The following is a 26,563-nucleotide window of genomic DNA, read 5'->3' as shown; positions in this document are numbered from 1 at the left end:
TCATTGATCAGGGCCAAGGTAGGATGGTCTCTGAGGTCTCACACGCATTGTTTTTTATGCTTGGAAATTCTTCTCTCTTACAGAGGTCCAGCTGCTACAGATTCCCCAAGGGTTCCTGATCAGCTGCTTAGTTTAATTTTGCATGGAAAATCAGAGTCAGGAACTACTTAACATGTTCCTGAAGACAGCCTGGGCCACTGAGAAATGAGAAAATCCTCCATGTACCAGGCAAACTTTCACTTTGACTGCCAAGGCAACAAATTCAGTCGGCTGTCACTAGGCTGCCTCTGATGACTCCAATTATGGAAAGTAACTGGCAACCAGAGTGTTAATAAAATAGAATCAATTTTGTCAGAAGACAGGATGAGTATGGGGAAAGAAAGAGGCATCAAGGAAGGAAATACTTTTGAGAAAATGAAGAAAATAAAAGATGTAATGTTTATAAATACTGTAATGAGGAAACATCCAAAATACTATCTGCCTCTTCAAAAGTATGACTGTCTGCCTTCCCCCTTGGGGATATTTTTAGCATTAAAGTAAAAGCTTTCAGACATTTTGAAAATTGTGACTTACACAAAGGGCAAAGGCCAATTCCAAAGTGAGTTTAAAGAGACTTATTTGAAATTTCACTTATCACAATGATAAACACTGCAGTAACTGGTAAGCTCAGTCCAGAGCCCAGGTGCATCTGTGTTTCTGCTCACTAAGGGCATGACAAGGTGAGGACCTCTACTTAGCAGTTGGTTGTTTAATTGAACCATATAATCTGAATGTTGATTTTCACTCTGAGTCTGCAGTGTAACTGGGAAAACAGAGCAATTAACACCAAGACAGAAAAACGATCAAGAAAACCAGTACAGGAGGCCTGCAGCTCTCTAGAGAGAGCATATTTACCAATCTTCTAATGTGGTGTCCTAGGCATGCCAGCCTCATAGCCCACCCTGTTTAGGAACTTAGTATCCTGCTAAACAATACCCAGGAAATTCACATACAAGGGTATCAGGCCTCTAAATAGCGATGGATATGTCTACTGAAACATCCACTTTGGATGGACCACCCTGGAGGCTCCTACTCCTACATTTTTGTCATAGATCTTATTATATATTTTTTTCCAACTTTAAAAATTAATTTCTGACTTACAGAAAAGTTAAGGGAATAGTATAAATGAACTTACTGGGTGTTTTTTTTTTTTTAATTTATTTATTTTTTAGTAATCGCTACACCCAATGTGGGGCTTGAACTCACAACCTCTGAGATCAAGAGTTGCATGCTCTTCTGACTGAGCCAGCCAGGTGCCCGTTACTGGGTGTGTTTTTAAACTCCTTTAAACCTTGGGCGCCTGGGTGGCTCAGACGGTTAAGCGTCTGCCTTCGGCTCAGGTCATGATCCCAGGGTCGTGGGATCGAGTCCCGCATCGGGCTCCCTGCTCTTTGGGAGCCTGCTTCTCTCTCTCTCTCTCTCTCTCCCTCTGTCTCTCATGAATAAATAAATAAAATCTTAAAAAAAATAAAATAAACTCCTTTAAACCTTTTCAGGGCGCCTGGGTGGCTCAGTTGGTTGAGCGACTGCCTTCGGCTCAGGTCATGATCCTGGAGTCCCCGGACTGAGTCCCACATCAGGCTCCCTGCTCGGCGGGGAGTCTGCTTTTTCCTCTGACCCTCCCCCCTCTCATGTGCTCTCTTTCTCTCTCTCTCATTCTCTCTCTCTCAAATAAATAAATAAAATCTTAAAAAAAAAAGTTGGATGCATAAACTCCTTTAAACCTTTTCAAAGAAGCACGTTTGACCCCCTCAAAAGAGCCTAACTCAGAATGAAAAGAACCAAGCCTTAAACACGGTATCCTAAAACTGGTTATGAGACAAGTGCAGATTCATTTAAATCTCAGAGCCTCCTATTCAAATATCCTTAGGAAGTGGGTCACTTGATACCTTAGTTCTTTTTCATCGGGTCATTGCCCTCAACAACTATGGCTGTTATACTTCCCTCACCATCTACCTATGCTGAAAGCTGAGAGCTCTTTTAATTAGAAGGAAAATCAACAGAGAGATAGTATCTTATTTGCTCAATGTGTTCACTGACACAGAATCCAGGAACTTGGAAGGCTGCAATTTAGGAAGAAGATTCACTTTTTAGTTTATGAACTAATGCCTTACCTTGGACTTCTGGCTCCTACAAGATAAGAAGAGCTTACAAAAGGATTATGAAAAATGTATGCCTCCATGCACACAGCAGCCAATGTGTGATGCATTTAGTCTAGTGTGATGGAAAATAAGCACGGGACAAGGAGTCGTCGGGAGACCTGGCTTCTTGTTTTGGCTCTGGATGTTAACCAACTGCAATGACTTTGAAGAAAGGGCATGATGCTTTAGTTTTCACATGTACAGAATGGAGAATAATATCAGTTTTGCCTATGGCAGAGGTTTGTTGTGAGGGCCATAGAAGATTATGTGAGCTATGTAAATGAAGGTGCTGTTATTCAAATTTAATTATTTACCTGTTCGAAAATCGAAGCTTTCAGGCTGGCTGAGACCATCTATGATGACCTGTAAGGTGTGAACTGTTGTTTGCAAACTTTCCGCAATTTTCTCTATTCCTTCCTTTTCAAGGAATGAATTTATTTTTTGTTCCATTTCAGGCTTTCCAATCTCACACAGTGTCCCTCTGATGAATGACAAAAACCTGCAGGAACAAACAAACAAACAAAAAACCCAGCACTTATTAATAATATTACTTATTTTCCAAAGTCCTTATACAGGTCACCCTAAAATTCAATCATCTCAGATCCACGTATCATCAATCAACCAACCAATCAGTCTTGATTAAAAATCTATGTGTGTCTCATGCTGTAATGAATGCCCTGTCTTGGAAAAAAAAGGAGGGGATGGACTTAGGTTCTTGTGCTATTTTCCAGTGAAGCACCTTCTCAAAATCAGCATCAGAAACGCTTTACAGTGTAATGTTCGTTAGAGTATAGTGTCAAACATATTTTCTAAATAAGGATACATGTTTACCTTATGTTTCCTAAATTTGAGTTAGGAATACTCATTTGAATTTAAATTAGCTAATAGGCAAACAATGAACTGATGATTTCAAAATCCAGCAAAATATCCAGTAAGCATTGCCAGCTTTTGACAAATGAAAATTTGTTATTCATGGGCCATATCACTGGCACATGAATACTTTTTTGTACTTTTTTTTTGAGTATCCATGATGACAGTGTTACCTATGTAAGCATACTTCAGTCTACTAATTCTCAAATTCCATTGACAGTCAAGCTTCACGTGGATTAAATTGTATTAAGTATTCAGAGTCCACAGGAAAAATATGGGGGGGAGGGATATCAAAAAGAAAAAGTACTTGCTTACAAAATGGAAGGTGTGGAAGCAAGTAAGACCTTAATTACATAATCTTGAGATGACTATTGTTTTTATATACTGTATAAATTATTGCTGCAATATTTACAAAATAAAAATATCTGCCTTTCTCAATTTCCCTTTGCTATGTTTACCATTTCCCTTGCTTGCTGCCTCTCAATTACCTAGCTTCGGAGTTCAGTAGTAAGTTAACTAAGAAAAAAAGAAAGGGTTAAACCATTTCCCCCTTCAATTTCATCTGAATATTGGGCTGCAGCTTACTTTCTTGATAGTTCTTGGCTGGGTATTTTTCAACATCATTAAGTTCCATTTCCTATGATTAATGGCACTTTAAAAATGTCAACACAGTAATCAGACAGATAGTGATACTAATGCCCTCAAATCCTTTCCTCTAAGGATGTCTCTGGAATATAAGAAGGGAAAAAGGAAACTGTTGGAGGCTTGTCCATCATCAGAACTGGGATGTATCCCATTTGGCAGATTGCTGCATTATCACAAAAGGAATGCTTGTCATTTCCAGTCTGTTTTTGCATTGCTCTGTTCAACCAGAAAGTTTCTTCAGTGATCATGCAGTACTGATAATCCAGCATCTGGTGGAGAAAGCACTCTCATCTCTCATTTAGGGCCTATTTTGTGTTCAAGTGGGCAATCTTCCTACATTTCCATCCTACATTTTTAGTCAAAAACAGATAGATTCTCCAAAATCCAACTAATTCTCTTGAGAATATATCTTGGTTCGTGGTCTAATGAAACACCAAGGAATTGGCGCTTGGTCTCTCTTTTTGGAAATGAGCTTCCATCCAAACTGGTGGCCAGTGAGACATACAATGTAAGTCTGTGTGTCCATGGCTTCCCCAGCCCCCACCCCCTGGAGAGGCAGCCAGTATCTGTTAGTGCTATTGGACAAGCAGTAGCACATAAGGGCCCTGGTGACAGGGAACAGCTGCTGAAGCTCTGACTGATGGGACAGATGACACATGACAACCTCTGCCCACAACCAACTTCTCTGCACAACTTTCTCATTAATGCATGCCCTGCTGAGCAGGCTTCCCTGGTATTTATCCTCTTGGCTTTGATCGGTCTGCAACTAGCTATTTGGTAGAACATCTTTCAAATCCTCAAGATTCTGGCTTACAATCAACTGTTAAAATGCCAAAGCATATTCATGGGCTGTAAATCTATAACCTTGAATGGCATTTTATAATTAATGAAAGTTAACTAAATGGCAGAAAATTCCTAAAGCACTGTATAAGTCTTGGCCTCAGTAACAAAAACACTGGCTCAGAACGCTGTTTGGAGTTTTGAGGTGTGTGTGCGTGTGCGCATGCGTGTGCGTGCGTGGGTGTTGTGTGTGTCTGAGAGAGAGAGAGACAGAGGGACTAACTGCTACCAAAGTCACTTCCATATAAAGAATTCTGTTTATAGTAGTTGCAGATCTAAGAAGAAAATTGGTCTGTTTAACCTGGGTGCATATTTCATATATCATTTTCATTCTCACATACAGAAGCCTGAGGGCACTGGTAACTGAAATCAATAAAAAAGTACCAAATTGCGCACCTAGCTAACACTTCATATTGATCAACTCTATTTTTAAATGACTATGGAACAAAGTCAAATGTTACTTTATTTTGAAAACTTTCTTAAAGTTACAACAGGCTTACAGAAAAAGGAAAATAGCAAAACCAAAGGGAAGAGGGACTATAAAATGAACTGGGAATAGAATTCAGATTGACCTCTCCCTTACTGGATTTCAAATATATTCAACTGTAAATGATAGGAAACAATGCTTTACACCTGGTAATCACTCAAGAAACATGTGTTCTTTAAGTAGCCTAAGAAAAATTTATTCTACATTTTCTGAATTCTGGCCCTGGAGTTGAGTGTGGTAAGTAACATGCAATAGAAAGTTTCATTTTTGAATTCATACTTTACTATGATAAGTAACACTTGATACAAAGTACTTTCTGCCTCGAAAATACCATATTAAAACACACTGCACTTTATGAAGCTTGGAACACAGCACTGACAAGTAAGTGCCAGGCATTATGCTAGTGCTTGATAGAGGTGTTCGTCCAATACTAACAAGAATCCTAAAAGCTAGGTGTCCTATCATACAGAAAAGGAAAACTGAGGTTCAGGGAAGTTAAATAATTTGCCCAAGGCCACAGAGCTATTTTCACTGACTGGAGTTTCATGCCATACACATAGTGTGTGTTTGTTTATAACTGCAGTCATGTCAAAATAAGTGATGTGTTTGGTTAAGATATAAAACATAATACTTCTGGTAACATTTCACCAACACAATTTAATGGCAGATTAGTTTTATTTTATTTATTTATTTATTTTAAAGATTTTATTTATTTGACAGAGAGAGATACAGCGAGAGAGGGAACACAAGCAGGGGGAGTGGGAGAGGGAGAAGCCGGCTTCCCGCTGAGCAGAGAGCCTGACGTGGGGCTCGATCCCAGGACCCTGGGACCATGACTTGAGCCGAAGGCAGACGCTTAACGACTGAGCCACTGAGGTGCCCCGGCAGATTAGTTTTAAACAGGAGACACTTAATACCGATAAATTCCACAAAGAAATTACTACATAAAGGCATTTATGTAGACAAGTCTCTCAAAAGTCAATGAGTTATTAAAGTCATGGCATCATTTTCTCCACTGTCTCTGCAAGGCTTTTTCAGTTTGCTAAGGACTGTGGCCCGAGCTGCTGTTTTTATTTAATATGTAATTTCATCCATCTTACTTAAAATAAGAAAGTAGCATAAATGCAACAAATAAGCACATCATGTTCTTTTAGCGCACATCTGCACAAAGTTAAAATACAGACCTTGCAGCAGAGATAATGCTTATTTTTCGAGAATGCTTATATAACCTAAAATCACTGATATTTTCAACAGAAACTTGTTACAAACGCAGTATTTTTCCCCTCCAGAGTGAGTCTTTGTAAGATTCTTCCCAAAGAATAAGAAATTCTGAGATTAAGAATTCCTCATATCAGTGAGGTCATATGATACATGTCTTTCCCTGATTGACTTCTTTCGCTCAGTATCTTAATCTCAGGAAACAAACTGAGGGTTGCTGGAGTGGTGGGGGGTGGGATGCATGGGGTGGCTGGGTGATGGACACTGGGGAGGGTATGTGCTATGGTGAGCACTGTGAATTGTGTAAGACTGATGAATCACAGACCTGTACCTCTGAAACAAATAATACATTATATGTTAAAAAAAAAGAAGAAGATAGTAGGAAGGGAAAAATGAAGGGGGGGGAATCGGAGGGGGAGATGAACCATGAGAGACTATGGACTCTGAGAAACAAACTGAGGGTTCTAGAGGGGAGGGGGTGGGGGGATGGGTTAGCCTGGTGATGGGTATTAAAGAGGGTATGTACTGAATGGAGCACTGGGTGTTATATGCAAACAATGAATCATGGAACACCACATCAAAAACTAATGATGTAATGTATGGTGATTAACATAACATAATTTAAAAAAAAGAGTAAGAAATTCTCAAGATTAGTAAGATTTCAGATATATCCATTCAGTTTGGGAGCCCAGGACTGGGTTCATTACATTAAAGTACTGTGGCACCTGACAGAGCACAGAAGGACCATAGTGATGCAAGTCCATCACTTTAAGAATAACTTACTATTAGCACGTGCTCTGGGGGCCCAACACACAGCCTGAAGAACCGTGCTGCAAGGGCAAAGTGCCTGTGGCTGTCTACCCATTCTCAACAGTTCCAAAGGAGACTTTTGTACTGGCATATTTTTATCCATTAGTTTTACTCAGTTGTAATGATATCAATAAACAAAACATTAAATGCAAGAGCACAGTCATTTTATAAATAAGTAGGTACAAAGCAGGTTATAATTTGTAATACAAGGAGATGCTCAGTGATTTAAAAAGAGCTTTTACTCTTCGAGTAAACCCGGCCTTCTAACTGTGATTGTAGAGTAAGTGGTGGGACATAAATGACAGTTCAGGAATAATCTGTTACACCAAAACCCACAGATTCAATATATATTTTTAAATCTGCTCTTAATACTAAAGGCTAAACATAAATTCCAATGTGGCAAAAGAGAAAGACCCGTTGGTCCTTTTACGCTACCTACGGGGAGCTGAATTTAGACAGGTGAACACATTGCAGTGCACACTTAGTTCAGCTTAAAGGGAGTGTGCTGGCTTTACCACATCTGCTGTTTCAGCAGCCAAGTCAAAGGGGCAGCAACATGAGTTGCACTTTAATCATCAAAGAACCTTTTCAAACTTCTAACCTCTTTGTGAAACCGAGACACTGAACTGGGCCAAAATCTTTAAAAATCGTTGCTGGTGCAAAATCTACAAGTACTGGTAAATTCAAGTAGAGTGGAAGGACAGTGCATTTATGGAACAACCTACTGTACTGCAGAAGCTGGAAGGTCAGTGAAGACAAGGTTTAAATGGCTTTTCTTAGCATGTAATCAACCACAAAAACTTACAGCAAGCAATTTTTCACAAGAACTTACAGCTAACTGGATTTTGAAAACTGCAGATACTTTTTTAAAATGTAACCCTTACAGACAGGATAAAGGAATTTTCCTGGAAGCCCTTACAGACTTTTATCTGAGAGTATAGTTTTAAATGGTATGCAGCTATCCAGGCAGCAGCCGGGGGCATCTTCAGTCACATTGGCTTGGTATCACGTGGAGGGTCTTTGGAGCATTTCCTACGTCTAAACACACTCTTGCATTTATGAGTAGCAGGAACAAAACATAAACAAAAACAAAAACAAGAGGAACTGAAAAGGAGAAGCTGTCATAGATTAAGAAATGCAGTTTGTCTTCCAAAAGACTTGGTTTATAAGCATCAGACTGTTACCTGCTTCTAAATTTTGAAGACCTTACTAAATGTTTCCTTCTTTTTCAAAGATCTGGTGTACATGCATAGAAACTGGATACAGCATGTATGCCATATTAATTGTACATAGGAGAACATATCCTTAGAAAGCTGTTTTATTTCATTTTAGCAATTTAGTATAGGGAATTGGCTTTATAAAAAAATGCCAGTTAACAACGTGCTTACATAGTTGCACCACACAAAACATCTAAGATCAGTGAAATAATAACCAATGCCACAAAGAATAAGTAGTAGTGATTTTTTTAAAAAAGATTTACCCATTTATTTGAGAGAGAGAGAGAGAGCAAGAGAGAGTGCACATGAGCAAAGTAAGGGGCAGAGTCAGAGAATCCTCAAATAGACCCACTGCTGAGCGCGGAGCCTGATGCAGGGCTTGATCCCAGGACCCTGAGATCATGACCTGATCCAAAATCAAGAGTCATTTGTCACCCAGGCACCCTGTAGTATTGATTTTTATGTAGCTTTTCCTATTTCAGAACCACTTGCTAGGTCATGGTACACTGTGCGATGATAATATAATTAAAAAACCCAAATGTATATACATATACATCCAAATGAGTATGAGTACATAAAAATAGGAAGGCATCATGTATTGAAATGATGTGTTACTACTCTAAAGACTTCTAAAATCCTGTTTTCGGAACTGCTTTAGAAAAAAATTTACAAGCAACAAAGGAAAATTAGTTTTCTTACATTTTTTAAAAATAACAACACCCCCCTTCAATAAAAAGAACCAGAGAAAACCCCAACAATCCTGTATTACTCAGCTTGACCATCCTCTTTCCATTGAGTCTGGTTGTTTTAAACATATACATAAACACACACACCCTTAAATGATAAAGATTTGCTAAAAAATCAAGGCTCTCCCAAGGAATGTGACAAAATGGAAGCATTTTGAAGCCTCTGAAAAATAATTTAGAAAAGCATGCTCAGCTTTCCTCATTAAGTATTCATTTATTGTGGAAGAAGACTATGGAAGATGATAACAGAGCCTCTGCCTTGAATGAGCTTACAAAGTCTAATTTTAAGCAATGACAGTATGTCAGAATAAATACTTTTCCACTTAAATCTGTTCTTTTAGAGGTAGGATTTTACATGCAGATAAGTATACTTTTAAAGTGTTCAATAAAGATGATTTCATTTAATTCTCTCAAAAATTTATTGTGGAGAAAGATTTGCAGATAAAGGAGTCAAAACTCTGACACATTAAGTGATGTGCCCAAAGTCACAGAGCTGAGACCACAAGGTTGTAGGTTAGGTAAAAGCTGTCATAGATCACCTCTTCATTAACACTCCTTAACCCTTTACTTCGGGGAATATCCAAAGCAGACAGAAGATTTAGATCCCAGATAAAATTTGGCATCCAGGAACACTGCCTGGGAATGATTTATTATTATTTTTCAAACCAAATTCAAAAGGAAAAAGTTTGGCTCTTTTTTAGTTACTCAGTATGAGTTGGACAAAATTAAGTTAGTGGTTTCAAAGGCTGTAGACTCTCTACAGCTCAAAAACACTGTGTTTAGAACATATATAATTTAATTTACTGGCTGTAAAGCCATAACGTGGATTAGTGCTTGTGAGTATTTGAAAAAGTGGTACTCAGAACCACTAGGCTAGATGGCAGAGCTGGAATTAAACAGCTCTGGTGCTACTGGGGGGTAAAGCCTAGGTATTAGAGTAAGGACTGTCCTCCTTGGGAAAACAGCCTTTTTACTATGAGTTTGGTCCCGTCAAAGAATCCTCCTTTCAAGGACTTTGAAAATGCTTAACATCTGTCATTTCCATAAAACCCCTGGTTGTCCTCTGAATAGGCAGAGTCATTTTTATTCCATTTAAAGAGTATGCAATTTAGGTCAAAGTAATTTGCTTATGGTCACACAGAAAAGTTAGAAGATAGGCTAACGTTAAAATCCACAGCGAGACGGGACAGGAAAGGGAGGAGGGAGATAATGGGATACTAGATCAATACCCTACTGAGTTTCAGGCTCCAGACTGAGTGATCTAAGCCTGAAGAAGAGGAGAGAACAAGAGGGCCAATACGCTGGAGATGACAGAGACTGAAGCAAGCACACCACTGTGGCTGGCTGGCAACTCCCTGCCACTCCTCCTCCACTGGGTGCTAACAGGCAGCTCCACACACACAGCAGAGAAACCACAGCATTTTCTCTAGTCCCCAGACCCAGTGTTAACGTTAATTAACAATGTTCAATGACCCAAATTATAGCCGATCACATGGTAAAGCAATTTTTCCCTGGGAGACCAACAGTTGTAAACCATACCCCCTTTTCTTTAATGGCTCAGCTTGACAGCTCTTCCTCAATCTCAACAAAAATAACAGCAATAAGGGGGCACCTGGCTGGCTTAGTTGGAAGAGCATGCAACTCTTGATCTCAGGGTCGTGGGTTCGAGCCCCATGTTGGGTGTAGAGATTACTTAAATAAATAAATAAATAAATAAATAAATAAATAAACTTAACAACAACAACAAGCCAGTAATAGTAGTTAACAGCAACAACAATAGCTTACTCTGTCCCAGGTGCTAAGAATTCTAGATATATTAACTCATAAAATCCCATGAGATAGGTATTATTATTATCCTCATTTAACAGACAAGGAAACTGAGGTACAGGGAGGTTAAATCACTTTCCCAGATCAAACAGGTATGATTTGAACATGTCTGGTACTGTACTGTTTCCAGAATGAGCTAGGGAAAAGTTAGGCACTACCTTGGATTCTTCAACTTCTTAGTTCCCTCTACCAGCCTTGCCTTAAACTTCATGGTGGTGGTGGTGGTGGTGGGGCGTTGGAACAGCATGTAAGACATGAGACATGACAGTCAGTTCCTAAGAACCTCACAGTTTCGTCAAGTGGGTAGATGCTCTTTCATCATTTTTCTCTTTCGTGAAGGCACTTTTGAAGATATGATAAATGCTACTTCCTGGGAATTACAGTATGATGTTTTTGGGCTTTACTAACAAGACAGAAAAAAAATCACCTTTATAATCTGTCCATTTATCATCTTTATAGTTTAGGTTTGGCTTCCCTTTTATGATGCTGTGCCTCTTTCTGAAAAGGCAGTCTACTGCTCTCTAATCATAGCTCCACAGGAGATACAGCGGGGAGTAACTGACTGATACACATGCTAAGGCATCACTTATCACAAGCCAGCAATGATTCTGCCTTAATTTTCATGTCCGAATGCTGCCAACTCCTATGGGCAAGTCCAGAAAAATGTAAGACCTTTCAAATTTGCAAATAATTTCTTACATCTGTTTACCTAATCTTCATTGATTTTACAGAATTTGTAGTCGGGTTTCTTTTCAGGCAAGCTTCCCGCAAAGAAACATGTTTTTATCATTGCAGAAGCTAGCTGGCATGCGAATGCAGAAGCAAGTCGTGGTGAATTTTAGATGTGTGGAGGTGTGCTAGGCATACTCAGCAGGCTAAGTGACTTACCGCTCAGAAAAATTAGAAATCACCTCAAGTCACGTGCCTTCTGGGTTGCTCTCAGTCAAAACTATGAATGTCAAATCTGCAAATGTCACTGTTCTCCTGCTGCTGTGTTTTGTTTTGTTTTTTAAAACAACAATCTAAACTCCCTGCATTACAGCTGCTTATTAGCCAAAAGACTTCCTTCCTTGCTGGGCAGAAAGCTAAGTTTGGGAAGAATGTGACAAAACCTCTGAATGCAATTCTAAAAGAAGAGTTCTGAGATGCTAAATCCTGTAACAGGAATGGGCAAGAAACAGAGGTTAAGATGTGCTCACTCATTAAAGGTCTTCAGTACCGGGCACTTGTCACTGTCTGGCTTGACTTACTATAGCTCTATGGCAGGGAGCAAGGCAGGACTCTACAGGGCCTTCCCAAACCCTAGTCCCAACTATTTGTAGGCTATGAGTACTGTTGGGATCCATTTATCCATTTATCTCATCACAGAATCCTGTGTATCTATTGGTTTAATTTTACTTTTGTTTTTCTTTTTTTTTTCCAGCTTTATTGAGACACAATTGACAAATAACACTATATGTTTAAGGTATACAACCAGTTGATCTGATACACTTATATAACTGCAAAATGATTACCACCATGGCAACTCATCCAACCGGTCACATAATTACCATTTCTTTCTTGTGGTGAGAACATTTGATATCTACTCACCAACTTTCAGGTACATAATACAGTACTGTTAGCTATGATCACCAGGCTGTACATGCGATCCCCAGAACTTAACTCATAACTCAAAGTTTGTGACCTTTGACCAACTTTTGTTCTCAAAAATTTGACACAAGTTTTTAGTAAATTAAGAATAAACATTACTGGTCTTTTGTATAGAAGATTCCCCCCCCAATTAAATATTTTGTCATGTTATATGATTATTCCCATCCTAGACCTGAATTTTAAATTGATGGTTGTTTACTCTCTGAAAACATACTTTTCTGCACTGACTGTAAAGGTCAGAAATGGGTACCTCAGCAGTAATAAAGGAGATGGTAGTGCTAATACTGCTCATCAGCTACCGATACAAATCATTCTTGGTACACCTTTGCCTAGTCCATCAGAGTGGTGCTGCGTGTCATAGTCCTGCTGTGCAGGCTACTAACCACTTCCAGAAACTAGTCTCTTAAATGTCTTCATAATGGCCAAAATGGAAGTAACAATTAAATATTAGCTAATGCTTTATTAAAGTGAGTGCTAGAATTTTTCAAGTTAAATCAAGAACATAACAACTTACAAGCTTAACTATCTAAAGTGAATCAAATTCTCAATGCAGGATATTCTTTGGGAGAACGCCAGGTCTCACTGTGACATGTACAAACCAGCATAATCTGCAGCATGAAGCAGTACCTCCTAGCACCTTATTCAAGAAAAAGGAAAAATCACATACTTGTCTTTGGCTCTCTTGATCAACCAAAATGGTATGGCAAAAACAGAAGAGGCATGGGGTGTGGCAACCCCTAAATTGGCTGTTTCTGGACTTCATTCTACTCATAATATAGCAGCAATTTTCCTCATGGCCCATATTACCCAACACAATGAAATCACTCACACATGAGGACATCGTGACAATTTCTAAATGATGACAGAAAATAGTAAAGTAATCCTCTTTCAGGGTCTGTCTCTGTTTTCTAGTCTGTAAAGTCTAGGAAGGCTCTGGACACACATGCTCTGTGAAGGCATGGAATTCAATTTGGGGAGGTCTGAAAATGTCTTCAATCCACCAGGGATTCTGAAATAAGTACTTACTCAACTTGTGGGATAGGCAACAGCAGAAAGGATGCTCTAGATGTTCTATCAACAATTTTGCTTATGCAACTGCATTGACCTCAGCCAGTTTATGCTAGAGAAAAAAATATCTAGATTGAAATAAAGCTAGACATTTCATTTTTAGCCAAAATAGGATAAAACTTACAAATAACCGTAACACAGGGCAATAATTAGTAAGTGGCCTTTGTGAAGCACAGAAGTTGTATACAGAAGAAAGAGCTCATTTCCAGATAGGGGTATCTTTGTAAGATTTCATGCAGGAGGTGACATTTGGGCTAGGTCTTTAAGAAGACTTCAACCAGTAGAAAGAGGAAAAGCGATGTTTAAAGAGTTGGAGACAGGAAAATATGTCTCAGGTCAGGTTTGGGGAATAGTTAATAGTCCAATAAAAACAACAAACATTCATTGAGCATCTCCTCATTACTAGGCACGTTAGAAACATAATCTTGTTGACCTCACAGCAATCTTATGAGGCTGGTATATTATTATTCCCACTTTTTAAGGTATACAGAGTCTCAGATGGGTGAAGTAAATTACCTAAAATAACTCAGCTGGTAAAACCAGCTATACGGCACTCCAAATCTTGAGCTCTTAACTAGCTCCAAAGCCTGATCTTTTAACTAGGTCACAATTAAAAAGCTAGTTTGGAGCCAGATTTAAATGTAATCATAATGATCTTTCAGATTAAGGATATCATACCCTTAAAGATGGTATGTTAGCACAGAAAAGTAACAAGTCGTGTTATGTGTGCTTCCTAAGGACAAATAAAGAAATGAGTATCTGGAATATGCTAGATTTGACTGTTATTCTCCATCATCACATGGCTGAAATCAGACTCTGCCTTTCCTCTGGAGAAAACATTACCTCCTCCATTAAAGGAAACTCTGTCTATTATATTAAGGGATCTGTAGGAAATGAATTCTTCACAAAGAGTGTGTAGAATTTTATGCTGTTCTGCTGCAGATATATTTCCTGAATATTGTATTAAAAGAATTCCCTTCTGTTGTTTTTCAGAATGAGGGCACATGCATTTCAAATGAAGCAACTTGATAGTGACTACATTTGGCATCTTCTCATTTTAAAGAACTGGGTATAGAGCAGGAGTATTATATTCATCCTAGAGATGTACCCACCTCCGCCAGCAGATATTTTTAAGAGAGAGAGGGTAAGGAATAATGCAAGGCTTTTAGGAAATGTCAATGAAAAACACATACACAATCCATAATACAGAAGATTTAAGTGGAACATGGGATTAAGAAACCTATTGCTACAGATAGATTTTCGTTCAGTAATCCTTTGAAGCCATTCTGTTCTAAATCTCTTTTACTTGTTTCAGGGCCTTCTCATATTTACTTAATTACTGCCTACTTCACTGAAAAATTCAAAGCTGCCTTAAAATCCCCTTCCTTAGATGTCTCCGTATCTTTACTCATCCTGCCCCATACTTCCCTACTACTCTTCCATTCCTTGATTCTGTTTCTCTCCCCACCTCACTCCTCACAGGTTGCTATTAAGGACTCTTGACCTTGGCATTCTTGTGGTCTATGGCCTAGTTGTCTCACCTCAAATTGTGGTGGTGGGGAGTGGGGAATGACAGCTAAATGAACAAGGTCTTTTAGCTTTATAAAATGTTACGACTGTCTCTACCATGTTCTCTACTACTTGCTCCTCTCATTTTGGCCACAGATGTATTATTGTTGTGGTCTCCCCATTCTCTGCTCCCTACAAGCCAAAAGCAGGAACCACCCTTTATCTTACCTCTTCCTGGACTTCCATCACATGGCTCCTTCTTTTCACTACCAAAGTTCTCAGAAGAATTATCTGTCTCTAATTCTTACTGCTTGGTTTTCCCCAGGCTCCTACACATTGGCTTCTAATCCTGCCACTTTTCTGAAATTATTCTCTCAATTAATGACCCCCCAATTGTCAACACATCCTTAAACCACTTACCCATTCTGCCATATTTGATACCATCAACTTACTGACCTTCCTTCATGACTTGTTTTCATATTCTATCTGCTCTGCCTTCTCTTCCTCCTCTGGCCCTCTAAATGTAGATATCCTCCAAGTTTTTGACCTTAACCACCTTCTCCTCTTGTTCTACATGCTTCCTTGCATGAGTGCATCCACTCACATGACTCGTTATCTCTCGCCTCCCACTGATAATTCCAATCCTACACATCAACATGTCTAGTCCAGGCCTTTCTCCTAAGCTCTAGGTCTGCCTTTCCATTTGCCTGCAAGAGATACTCTCATGAATATTTTAGCAACTCAAATTTAATATATCTAAAACCAAAACTTGTATCCTTCTTTCTCCCTCCCTTTATAACTCCCTCTTCTCCTCCCATTCATCCTTACCAGCCCTGCCCCAAAACAACAAATAAATAAAAAGGCTTGGTCTTCTTCTCTTGTCCCATAGGGAATGGCTAATGGCACCACTAACCGAGGCTAGTATTGAAAGAATTATTCACTCATTCATTCATTAAACATATACCTTCTGAGTGCCTGCTGTATTCCAGGTACTCTTCTGCAATCTTGCAATACATTCAAAGATCCTTGCTCTCAGGGAGACTGACAGGATACAGCCAGCATAATAAATAAGTTGTAAAGTATGATAAAGGTGAAAAGTGCTGTGGAAAAAAGAGAAAGAGCAGAGAGAGTAATGGGGATCAGAATTACCAGGCTTACAGGTAAGGGCGTGCAGACTTAAGTAGGGTAGTCAGTGTAGGCCTTGTTGACAAGGTGACATGTGAGCAGTCTTGGTGAGATAAAGGAGGTGAAGTAGTTAGCTGTGCAGATATCCAGGGGAAAAGTGTTCCAGGAAGAGGCACCGGACAGTGTAAACACCCTAATGTGGGAGCAGACTTGGCATGTTCACAGAATAACAAAAAGGCCAGCATGGGTAGAGCAGAATGAGCAAGGGAGCAATTATAGGGACTTGGCCTTAATTCTGAGGGTAACTGGAAGAGATAGTAGGGTTTTATGCTGAAGAATGACACACTCTGATTTACATGTTAAAAGGATCTAGTTGTCTATTGTGCTAAGAACAGACTATCTGGCTAGGCAGTGGTAGAAGCAGGGAGACCTATTAGACTAATTGCATTAGCTGTGATCCAGGTGGAGATGATGGTGACTGAGACTAAGATGACTGCACAAGGAGTCGGTGAGAAGTGGTCAGACCCTTCTCACCAGGGGCTATATTAAAACGGCAGCACTACAGTTGGCTAAAGACAGGTTGGAGGGTATAAAAGACAGTAACTGGCTATGAATGGCAAAAATAACATGAATACTAGAGACACTGGAGGATGAAGTGGAAACTCACTGTTAAGGGAGGGAATGGGGGAAAAGAAAAGTTGAAGAACTAAACTTGGGTCACTCCTGTGGTGATTTCTTCCCATCTCATGGCTTTAAGGACCTGCATAAGCCCAGAACTCTTAAATTTATATCCTTAGTCCAGTCGCTTTTCCACACTCCAGACTCATGCATCCAACTGCCTACCTGATGTCTCAAACCTAACAGGCCTTCTACTCAACTCCAGGTCTCTCCCCTAAACCTTGCTCCAACCATAGTCTTCTTCATCTCAGATGATGGCAGTTTATCATTTCAGTTTCTCAGTTCAAGCACTCCAAGTCATCCTTGCCCTTACAAGAAAACCCCATCGGGAAATGACCTCTCTGTCCTGTGAACGACTTTGTGTTTCACAAAGGGCACCGACTACTGATTTCTATTATGTTTTTTTGTGAGTAATAGTTTTAGCCTATTTGATAGATTCCTTGAGAGCATGAAGTGCCTCTATTCATTTTTTATATTCTTCAGGCCCTACCACAGTGTTCTGTACATTCTAAGTAATAAATAAAACCATCAACTATAAAATTCATAGCGTAAAAAACAAAACCATAAAGAATATGAAAGTATGGGAAATACTGAATTGATCTGAGATTAGTTATCTTAAGAGAAGGACAACTTGCATAAAAGCAAAAAAAGGTGTACTTCATAAAAACTAAACATTCATATTTCAAAAACAAAATAGCATTATAAGGAGATAAAAAAGGTAAACAGATGAGAAAAAATTCCAGCTCATACAACAAAGCACTTTAATATTACTAGAGAATCTCTACATGTAAATAAAACTGGTAAAATAAAACTTCAAAAAAGTAATAAAAAGGGGCACCTGGGGCTCAGTCGTTAAGCGTCCGCCTTTAGCTCAGGTTATGATCCCAGGGTCCTGGGATCGAGCCCCGCATCAGGCTCTCTGCTCCGCGGGAAGCCTGCTTCTCCCTCTCCCACTCCCCCTGCTTGTGTTGCCTCTCTCACTGTGTCTCTCTCTGTCAAATAAATAAAATCTTAAAAAAAAAAGTAATAAAAATAATAAAAATAGTTTAAAAAGGTAAACTTTTTAAAGAACCACTAAATGACTCTAACTCAGGTTAAAAAATATCATGACCTCAATTTTCTAAAATATTATGTGAGAGAGAATACCATAAATACAAAAGTAAAAAGACTTAATGGCTTCACAACTTGGCGTATTTCTGGGAGTTACATTATGGTAGGGGAGCATGAAAGCCACTACATTCCTACCGGTTTTCTGATGTAATTAAAAATGAACTTTACTGCAATGGAACTTACTTTTACAGAACTGAGGTCAAACCAATGATGACTAATCATAATCTTAGTGAGCTTTTTTTCCCTGGAAAGACACTTGTGTAACACTATATGAAAGTATGAACTACCTATGTTGAGCGACGTCTATGATGTCTATACTAAGTATGTTAAAAGCCAGAAAGGACTATCACAGTTTCAAGGTGGATAATGGGGATGGTAAGTTTAATTAGATAAATTGCTAGTTCTGTTGCCAGGTTTTAAAGGTTGAGAGTTGAACTTCATGTAAACAAAATTTCCCATGAAATAGTCTGTAAGTACCCTCCTGAGAGACAAGTCTGCTCCCAAAGGAAGCATACAGAAGGGTGAAGTTACTGGTAGGGCTTTTCTGCTCCACATGCAGAAAGTGTAAAAATTGGCAGAAAAGTCCTGCTTAACAGGAAGAATTCAAGATCTCTCAAGCTTCAACACTGCTGGTGGCATTACAAATTAGAACGTTACTTGGCAATGTATATCAAGAGCCACATAAACTCTCAAACCCTTTGGAAGAGTAATTCCACTTCTAGGAATCCATCATAAGGAACCACTACTAGTACTGCTACTAATAAATTACAGTTCAATCATGTGATGGAATATTACTCAGCTTTTTAAAAGAGAGATAGGCAGAAATAAAAAATTTGTGCTTATATTAGCAAGTTGAAAAATTTATGAACTATATTAGAACTATATTATGAAAACAAACAAAAATGTACATTAAAAAAGACATTGAAAAAAAGGCACTGATTTGCATGTAACAAAATGCTAATTTAGTACCCAAAGAGATGTCAGTTTTTGCAAGATGTGTATAAAATCATGTGTAGCACATAGGCATCTTCTCAAATAACAAACATTACCATAATTACTACGAGACCATAATTTTTTTATATTAAAAAAAATGAGGACCATGTGCTAAGACTGAGAACAGGACAACGATGCCCACTCTCACTACTCTTCGATACAGTACTGAAGGCCCTAGACATTGCAATGAGCAAGAAAAAGAAATAAAGAGCATTAAAATTAAAAAAGAAGTAAAGCTTTCATCTATTTGCTGATAACTTAATTGTTTACACAGGAAAACTTAAAGAATCTACAAACACCTACTAGAACTAGTCAGTGAATTAGCAAGGCTGACAGACACAAGGTTACTATGCAAAAATCAATTGTATTTTTACATATTAGCAACAAATTTAAAAAATTCCATTTATAATAATGTTGAAAAATATAAAATACATTTAATAAGAGACAATGCAAGCCCTGTACATGAAAATTTTAAAACACTTCTGAGAGAGAGGAAGGACCAAAATAAGTGAAAAGATAGAAATTCATGGTCAAAAGACTCAATAGGTATTATGAAGACATCTACTGTTCCTACATTCACTTACAGACTCAATGTAATCCCAATCATAAGCTCACCAGGTTTTTTGTTTTTTTAATGAAAATTGATAATCTCATTCTAAAATATATAGGAAAATGCAAATCATCTAGAATAGTCAGAGCAATATTTAAAAAAAAACAGTTGGAGGACTTACACTATCTGCTTCAAAACTCGGCGTATAGCTAAGATAGTATGGAATTGATAAACAGGTTGATGAAACAAAAAGAAATAGATGCACATTTACACAGTCACTTGATTTTCAACAGTCACCAGAGCAATGGGTAAAAAAAGAAAAGTTGTGTTGTTTTTTTAACATGGTGCCAAAATCAGTAAATGTTCATAATGGAAAAAGAAAATGAACTTTGACCCCTATTTTGAATCATACATGAAATGTCACCTCAGGTGTATCACAGACCTAAATGCAAAAGCTGATACCACCAAGCTTTTGGAAGAAAGCACTGAAAAATATATTTATGATTTGAGGTAGGCAAAAGTTTCTCAGGACAGAGAAAGCAATAACTATAAAAGAGAAATATTGATAAAGTAGACACTGCCAAAATTCAAAACCTCTGCTCATCAAAAGACACCAATAAGAAAATAAAGAAGTAAACAACAACCTGAGACAAGTTATTTGTGAAACATATACTGACAAAAAACTAGAACCCAGAATACATTTAAAAAAATGCCCACATCCCATTAATAAAAATGTAAACAACTCAATCAGAAAATGGCTAAATGATAAGAACAGAGTTCACAAAAGAAGGTATGCTAATGGCCAATAAGCCATGAGAAAGTGCTCAGCGTCACCAGAGAAATGCAAATTAAAGCCATAAAGAGATACTACCACACACACACGAGAATGGCTAAAATTAAAAAGACTAACATCAAATAATAGTGAAGATGTGAAGTAACCAGAACTCATATATTGTTGGTGAAAGCGTAAAATGGTTCAACCATATTGGAGTAAAGTCTAGAAGTTTCTAAGAAAACTAAAATATTCACCTACCTTATGACCCAGCAAATCCTCTCCTAAGTATTTTTCCAAGAAAAATGAAAGCAAATGTCAACATCAACAAAAACTGTACAAGAATGTTCATAGCAGCTTTACTCATAAAAGGCAAAAATTGGAAATGTATAAAGGTACTTCAACAAGGAGAATAAATTGTGGTCTATTCATACAATGAAATACTAGCCAATAAAAAGAAACAAGCTATTTATACTTGTTACAACATAGATAAAAATCTCTAAACTTTATGCTGAAAGAGGTCTTACACAAAAGTACAACCGTATGGTATCATTCATAGCAAGCGCTAGAAGAGGCAAACTATTCTTTGGCAGAACAAATTAAAACATGCAGTTAGCTCCAGGAGGCTGGGGCAGGGATTGTCTAAGATGGGGCATAAGAGAAGATTTTAGGATGATGGCAAGGTTTTGTTTTGTTTTGTTTTGTTATTTTTAATCTTGAGAGGGGTTTGGGTTAGACTGATGTAGGTATTTATTTGCCAAAACTCAGCTAATACACACTTAAAATTTAATTGTATGTGAATTTTACCTCAGAAGAAAAAATACTGTTAAGAATTATAGAATTCCAGTTAATGATATGTATACTGAAGTACTAGCTGAAAGTATACTGATATCTGCAATTTTCTTTGAAATGCATAAAATAAGATGGACTGATGAACAAACAGATGGACAGATAAGTAAGTAGAAAACAGGCATAGTAAAATGTTAATACTAAAATCTAGGTGTGGGTACATAGGAATTCATTGTAAACTTTTTTCTTCTATTTTTCTTTGTGTTTAAATTTTTCTATAACAAAATCCTAGGGGAAAAACAGGTACCACTGTTTTGATGTTGGCAGAGTATTATTCTTTACTTCTTTTTTTTCTATTTCCCAAGTGCTCTATGATGTGCTATAGTCTATAATTTTAAACACTTTTAAAAGAAAGGAGGGGCGCCTGGGTGGCTCAGTCGATAAGCATCTGCCTTCAGCTCAGGTCATGTTCCCAGGGTCCTGGGATCAAGCCCCGCATCGGGCTCCCTGTTCAGCTTCTCCCTCTCCCACTCCCCCTGCTTGTGTTCCTTCTCTCACTCTGTCTCTGTCAAATAAATAAATAAAATCTTAAAAAAATATATAAATAAAAATACAAGAAAGGAAACAAGGGATGCCTGGGTGGCTCAGTCAGTTAAGCGTCTGACTCTTGGTTTCGGCTCAGGTCAAGATCTCAGGGTCGTGAAATCGAGCCCCACGTCGGGCTCTGCACTGGGTGTGGAACCTGCTTAAGATTCTCTCTCTCCCTTTCCCTCTAGCCCTACCACCCCCCCACCTCCCGTACACTCTCTCTCTCAAATAAAGGAAACAAATTACATTTATTAAAATAATCAAATAGAAACTTTTTCAAAACAAGCTAAAAATCTCTAGATCCAGTGAAAGTTAAAATATTCACTATTTTTAAACCCACTGTCATTTAACTCACTAAGTCTTAAAATATTTAGTGATGTAGCAAGACACTGTTTTTTAACTAATTAAAATTTTTTAACTAATTAAATGTGGTATTAAAACTTTTTTTCTTTTAATGCCTTACATTAAACTTTTCCTTGTACTCAAAAAACCTCCCCCATATCATTCTGTGTAATGTATGCTCATTAAAAGTACATCATTTCTTAGACTCTAATAACTTTGCAGGGCAATATTTCTTAAGAAATCTGAGAGTTGGCTGTTTACTTTCAAAAGGGCTTTATCTTTAGATAAGCACAAGCTTTAGGCCAGGTGCTAGTCATTTGTGTCTCGTTAATTTCCAAAACAAACAGAGGAGAGTGCCATGCAATTTCCATTACACACACTTCACCATTAGTACCAGGGTTTATTAGCTTGACACTGCTCCAGGAATAATGGTTTCATTCCTCACTGAAATAAAATAATGTGCCACATAACTCAGCAATGTGGAACTTCTGAAAAATGTTGTCATGTTAAACATGGTCATATTTTTTAAATCTCTATTGTGCCAAAACAAAGGCCATTTGCTGTAGGGAACTCACTCTGGCCGCGGAGCATTCTCACGTGGGCCTCAGACTTACCTCATTGCTATGTCATACGATTCCGGGTGAATGCAAGTTTGGTCCAAAGGATTTGGCTTCAGCACAACATTCACTGCAGTTTTGCTCTTCTTCTTGCCCTGCTTCTCATTTGTGACCTCAACACCTGCTGAAGATGTCACAGCAACTCCCTGAACTTGACCGGCAGATTCAGTTTGCTGACTACTGTAACCATTTAAAAAGTCAAGGAGTGGGAGGGGAGGGAAGGTTGGGAAGAAACGAAGTGTTTAAAATGTGTTTATTTCTCTGCCATGCAAATACACACAAACAGCACCCACAGTCTGACCATTCGTCTCATAGAAATTATCACGTATTTATTTAAACACTATTAATAGAGTTTCCTGTTACTTAAAGCCAAACACAATCCTGATTCAGCCTGTATAATTGGCATTTTACAAGAGAAGAGAGAAAAACGAGGGTAAGTAAATTAAATAAAAAAAAAGAGAAGGAGAAAGAGAAGATGATTTCCCAGAACTGAAGAGAATTACAAGTTCTTAAATTAAAAGAACCTACTGAGTACAAAATAGGATGAATGGAAAATGACTCAGGTTTGACATATTGTGGGGCAACTTTAAAATATGATTTAAAATCAAGAGAGAAATATAAAACAGATTACCTCAAAAGGAACTAGAATCAGACAGGCATCAGATTTCTCATTGATAAACATCAGATGCCAGAACACAGTGAACCAGTTATCTTAAAAGTTCTGAGAGAAAATGATTTTGAATCTAGAATCATCTATCTCACCAAACTAGCATTCATATAGGAGGGTAAATTAAAATCATTTTCAGACATGTCAGGACTAAAGTATAACCCATATAATATACCCTCTCCAAAAAGAATTTCTTAAGGATATACTCCTGGCAAAAACAACAAGTTCAAGAAAAGTGATAATGGGGGCTACAAGAAACAGTGATGGGCACAGAGACTATAAAAACTTATTAACTGCTCATGATTTATGGAAATATATATAAAGGAAGTCTGAAACTAAAATTAAAATCCCAGGTCATCTCCTCATGGGACATACAGTTGAAGAGAAGAAGGCTGGGTAAAGTCCTACGGTGCTAGTCTTCTCCAGGAGGAGGACAGAGACACCTATTAACTGCAGAAGCCAGTCCAAATGACACTTAAGGATAATCACCAGAAAAAAAGACATACGACTTGCAATCACTAAGGGGAGATAAAAATGAGGTGGGAAAACTTGTTAGCTGAGAAATCTAACAAACAGCATGAAAGGAAATCAGAAAGCATGATGATGAGAAAATATATAATAGATATAAGATTAAGCCCAAACGTATCAATAAATACAATAAATGTGAAGGTATGAATATAAAATTGAAAACCATGAAATCTACTGGTCTATAAGAGTCGTATCAAAAATTAAATGTCATAGAAAGTTTGAAAATAAAAAAAAATACCAAGCATACTGAAAAGGCAAATGTAGCAACATTGCTAACAAAATAGATTTCAAAGCAAAAAACACTCAATGAGATAGCAGTAGTCCATTCTGAATAAAGGTCTGACCTATCAAGATGTAACAGTCATGAATTTTCAAGTACTTCATTATCAGCTGAAAAAACATACGGCTTTAAAAACAACCCAAATGTTCATCAATACAGCACCAATTACATTATGGCCCACCCATAAATTAAATATTATGCAGACATTATATATAATGACATACATCTATATGTAATATGTGGAAAGAAGTCCAAGATATATTACTGAAACAAATAAAGCAAGTTTCAAATAGTTGGACAGCACAATCCCTACTATATGCATTTTTAAATAATAAAGATACAAGTTGATCTAAGTATAAATTTACTTTCAGAAAGCAATATGTAAGAAACTATTTTGAAGTGAGAGGTTGAGATGCCCTTTACTTTTCATTTTATTCTTTTTTATACTGTGTGAATTTTCTAACCAAGTGTTCCAAAAACATATAAACTAAGAAACATGGGATTATTTTATCAATTGTTTTTTATTTCCAGCTTCTAGGTTTTGTTGTCCGATGTTCTGCAAAACCTACCCATGTTTTCTTCTGGTACTTTTACAGTTTCACTTCTATTTAAGACTATGATCCATCTGGGTTGTATTTGGGTATAAGATATAAGGTAGAACTAGAGCTTCCCCTAGGCATATCAAATTCCTGCCAGTTGTCGCAAGACTGCTTCTTGGACAGTTAATCAATTTTCCCCACTGTTTGAAACTTCTTTATCATAAACTAAATTCTGCCTGTTTTGGTGAATTTCAGACTCTCTTCTCTTCCATTTCTACATTAAAACTAAATGGTTATGTAACTATAATTTTGTATTATTATTATTATTATCATCATCCAGCAGGGCTGGTTTTCCCTCATTAGTCTTTTACAGAATAAAGATTATTTTTCCATATTACCTCTATTACAATTTTGTCAGAAGAAAAAAATAATATGAATGAAACAGGTAGTCCCAAAGTAGTAAATACATAAAAACTAGTCTTTCGGGATGCCTGAGTGGCTCAGGTTAAGCAGCCAACTCTTGATTTTGGCTCAGGTCATGATCTTGGGGTCCTGGGATTGAGCTCCGCATCAGGCTCTGCACTCAGAGGGGTATCTGCTTGAGATTCTCTCTCTCCCACTCTCCCTCTGCCCTTCCCCCCACTCACACTCTCTCTCTAAAATAAGTAAATAAATCTTTAAAAAAACCCCACTATTCTTTCATGATGTTAAATGTTTAGGAAGTTTACCCAAATTCTTTGCTTTTGTGCTACCAGGATTAGCAATTAAGGGCAAGAATTTAGTTCTTAATCTACACAACTGATAATTATTCTTTGGTCAGTTTTCAGGGAGGAGGGAAATGGGGAGGCCCAACTACACATAGGGAAACAGCTGTCAATATAAAGTGGCCACTGTAAAGTCCTCTGTGTCACCTTATCTTGTACAAATTCTTCCCACTTGGGATGCTACAATCACACTGGCCTTAGTTTCATTTCCTGAATACACCACATTTGGTCATGCTTGGGACTCCGCACATGTACTATATGCTCTGCGTAGAATGCTTTCCTTCCAATCCCTGTGTGCCTAGCTCCTTCATTTCATTCAAAATTAGGCTCAAATAACATTTCAGTGAATAACTCATATAAAGCGTAATCAACTCATACTGTTCCCCAAGACAGTGTCACATCTCTGTTTTAATTTGTATAATTTACACATCTGAAACTATTTATTTTACTAGTTAAAATTTAACTTCATGAGAGCAGGGAATTTGTTGATTTGTTCACTGCTGGATTCCCAGTGCCTAGCAAAGATTAGAGAGTCAACACATGTTGAAGGAAGGAATGAACAAATGGACACCTAGGACTGAGGACAGTAAGCAGGAGGGGCAATAGTAAAAGAGGAGAGTGAAAACAGAACGCTGAGCAGATACTTTACTAATTACCTGCAAAATGTTCGGATATAATCCTGGTTGATTCTGATGAAGCCAGCACACTGTTGGAAAGATTTTGGACCCAGACCTTTCACTTTCTTTAGCTGCTCTCGACTGACGAAGGGCCCATTTTTCTCTCGCCATTCAATAATACTTTTGGCTCGGTTGGCATTAAGTCCTGCAATATGCCTAGAAAAAGTAAAAAAAACGAGTAATGTGGCAGACACAAGAGTTCTAATAGTATTCCAAAAGGGAGTTAAATAAAAGAGACAAAGGGGGACAGAGTTGTCCAAGAGGAGACAAGGACAAGAGAATGCAGAATAATGATAAAACCAGTAGCTCTCATAAAGATGCTGGTAAACTGGTTCACACTGGTACAAGAAAAAGAACTGCTCCCCACAGTTCTATACTATTCACATTCCTTGTATTTATGAAGCAAGTAATAATTCTGCCTATTCCTGTTTTGTTTACAAAGTGAGTTAGCAGCAAAAGTTACAACAGCTACAGTTG

At 37.8% G+C, this 26,563-nt stretch overlaps 1 protein-coding gene across 2 annotated transcripts in view; it reads right to left on the bottom strand.

Annotated features, from left to right (window-relative positions):
- The window catches only part of SRBD1 (S1 RNA binding domain 1), a 207,301-nt gene that overhangs the window by 2,312 nt on the left and 178,426 nt on the right, over positions 1-26,563 (bottom strand). The window contains exons 18-20 of one of the 2 annotated variants that reach the window (XM_028104085.2): positions 26,066-26,242; positions 22,629-22,811; positions 2,495-2,679 (exon numbers count right to left, since the gene is read on the bottom strand). In XM_028104085.2, coding sequence (XP_027959886.2) covers positions 2,495-2,679; positions 22,629-22,811; positions 26,066-26,242 — 545 coding nt within the window. The remainder of the gene's footprint in view (positions 1-2,494; positions 2,680-22,628; positions 22,812-26,065; positions 26,243-26,563) is intronic. The other variant, XM_028104086.2, reaches the window with a different exon arrangement.

Source organism: Eumetopias jubatus, unplaced genomic scaffold (genome assembly GCF_037043125.1).
Source record: "Eumetopias jubatus isolate StellerSeaLion01/CBP00866 unplaced genomic scaffold, mEumJub1_p1.0 scaffold_9, whole genome shotgun sequence".
Lineage (NCBI taxonomy): Eukaryota > Metazoa > Chordata > Mammalia > Carnivora > Otariidae > Eumetopias > Eumetopias jubatus.
The sequence above is the reverse complement of the archived record's forward strand: the minus strand, read 5'-3'. Positions and strand labels throughout refer to the sequence as shown.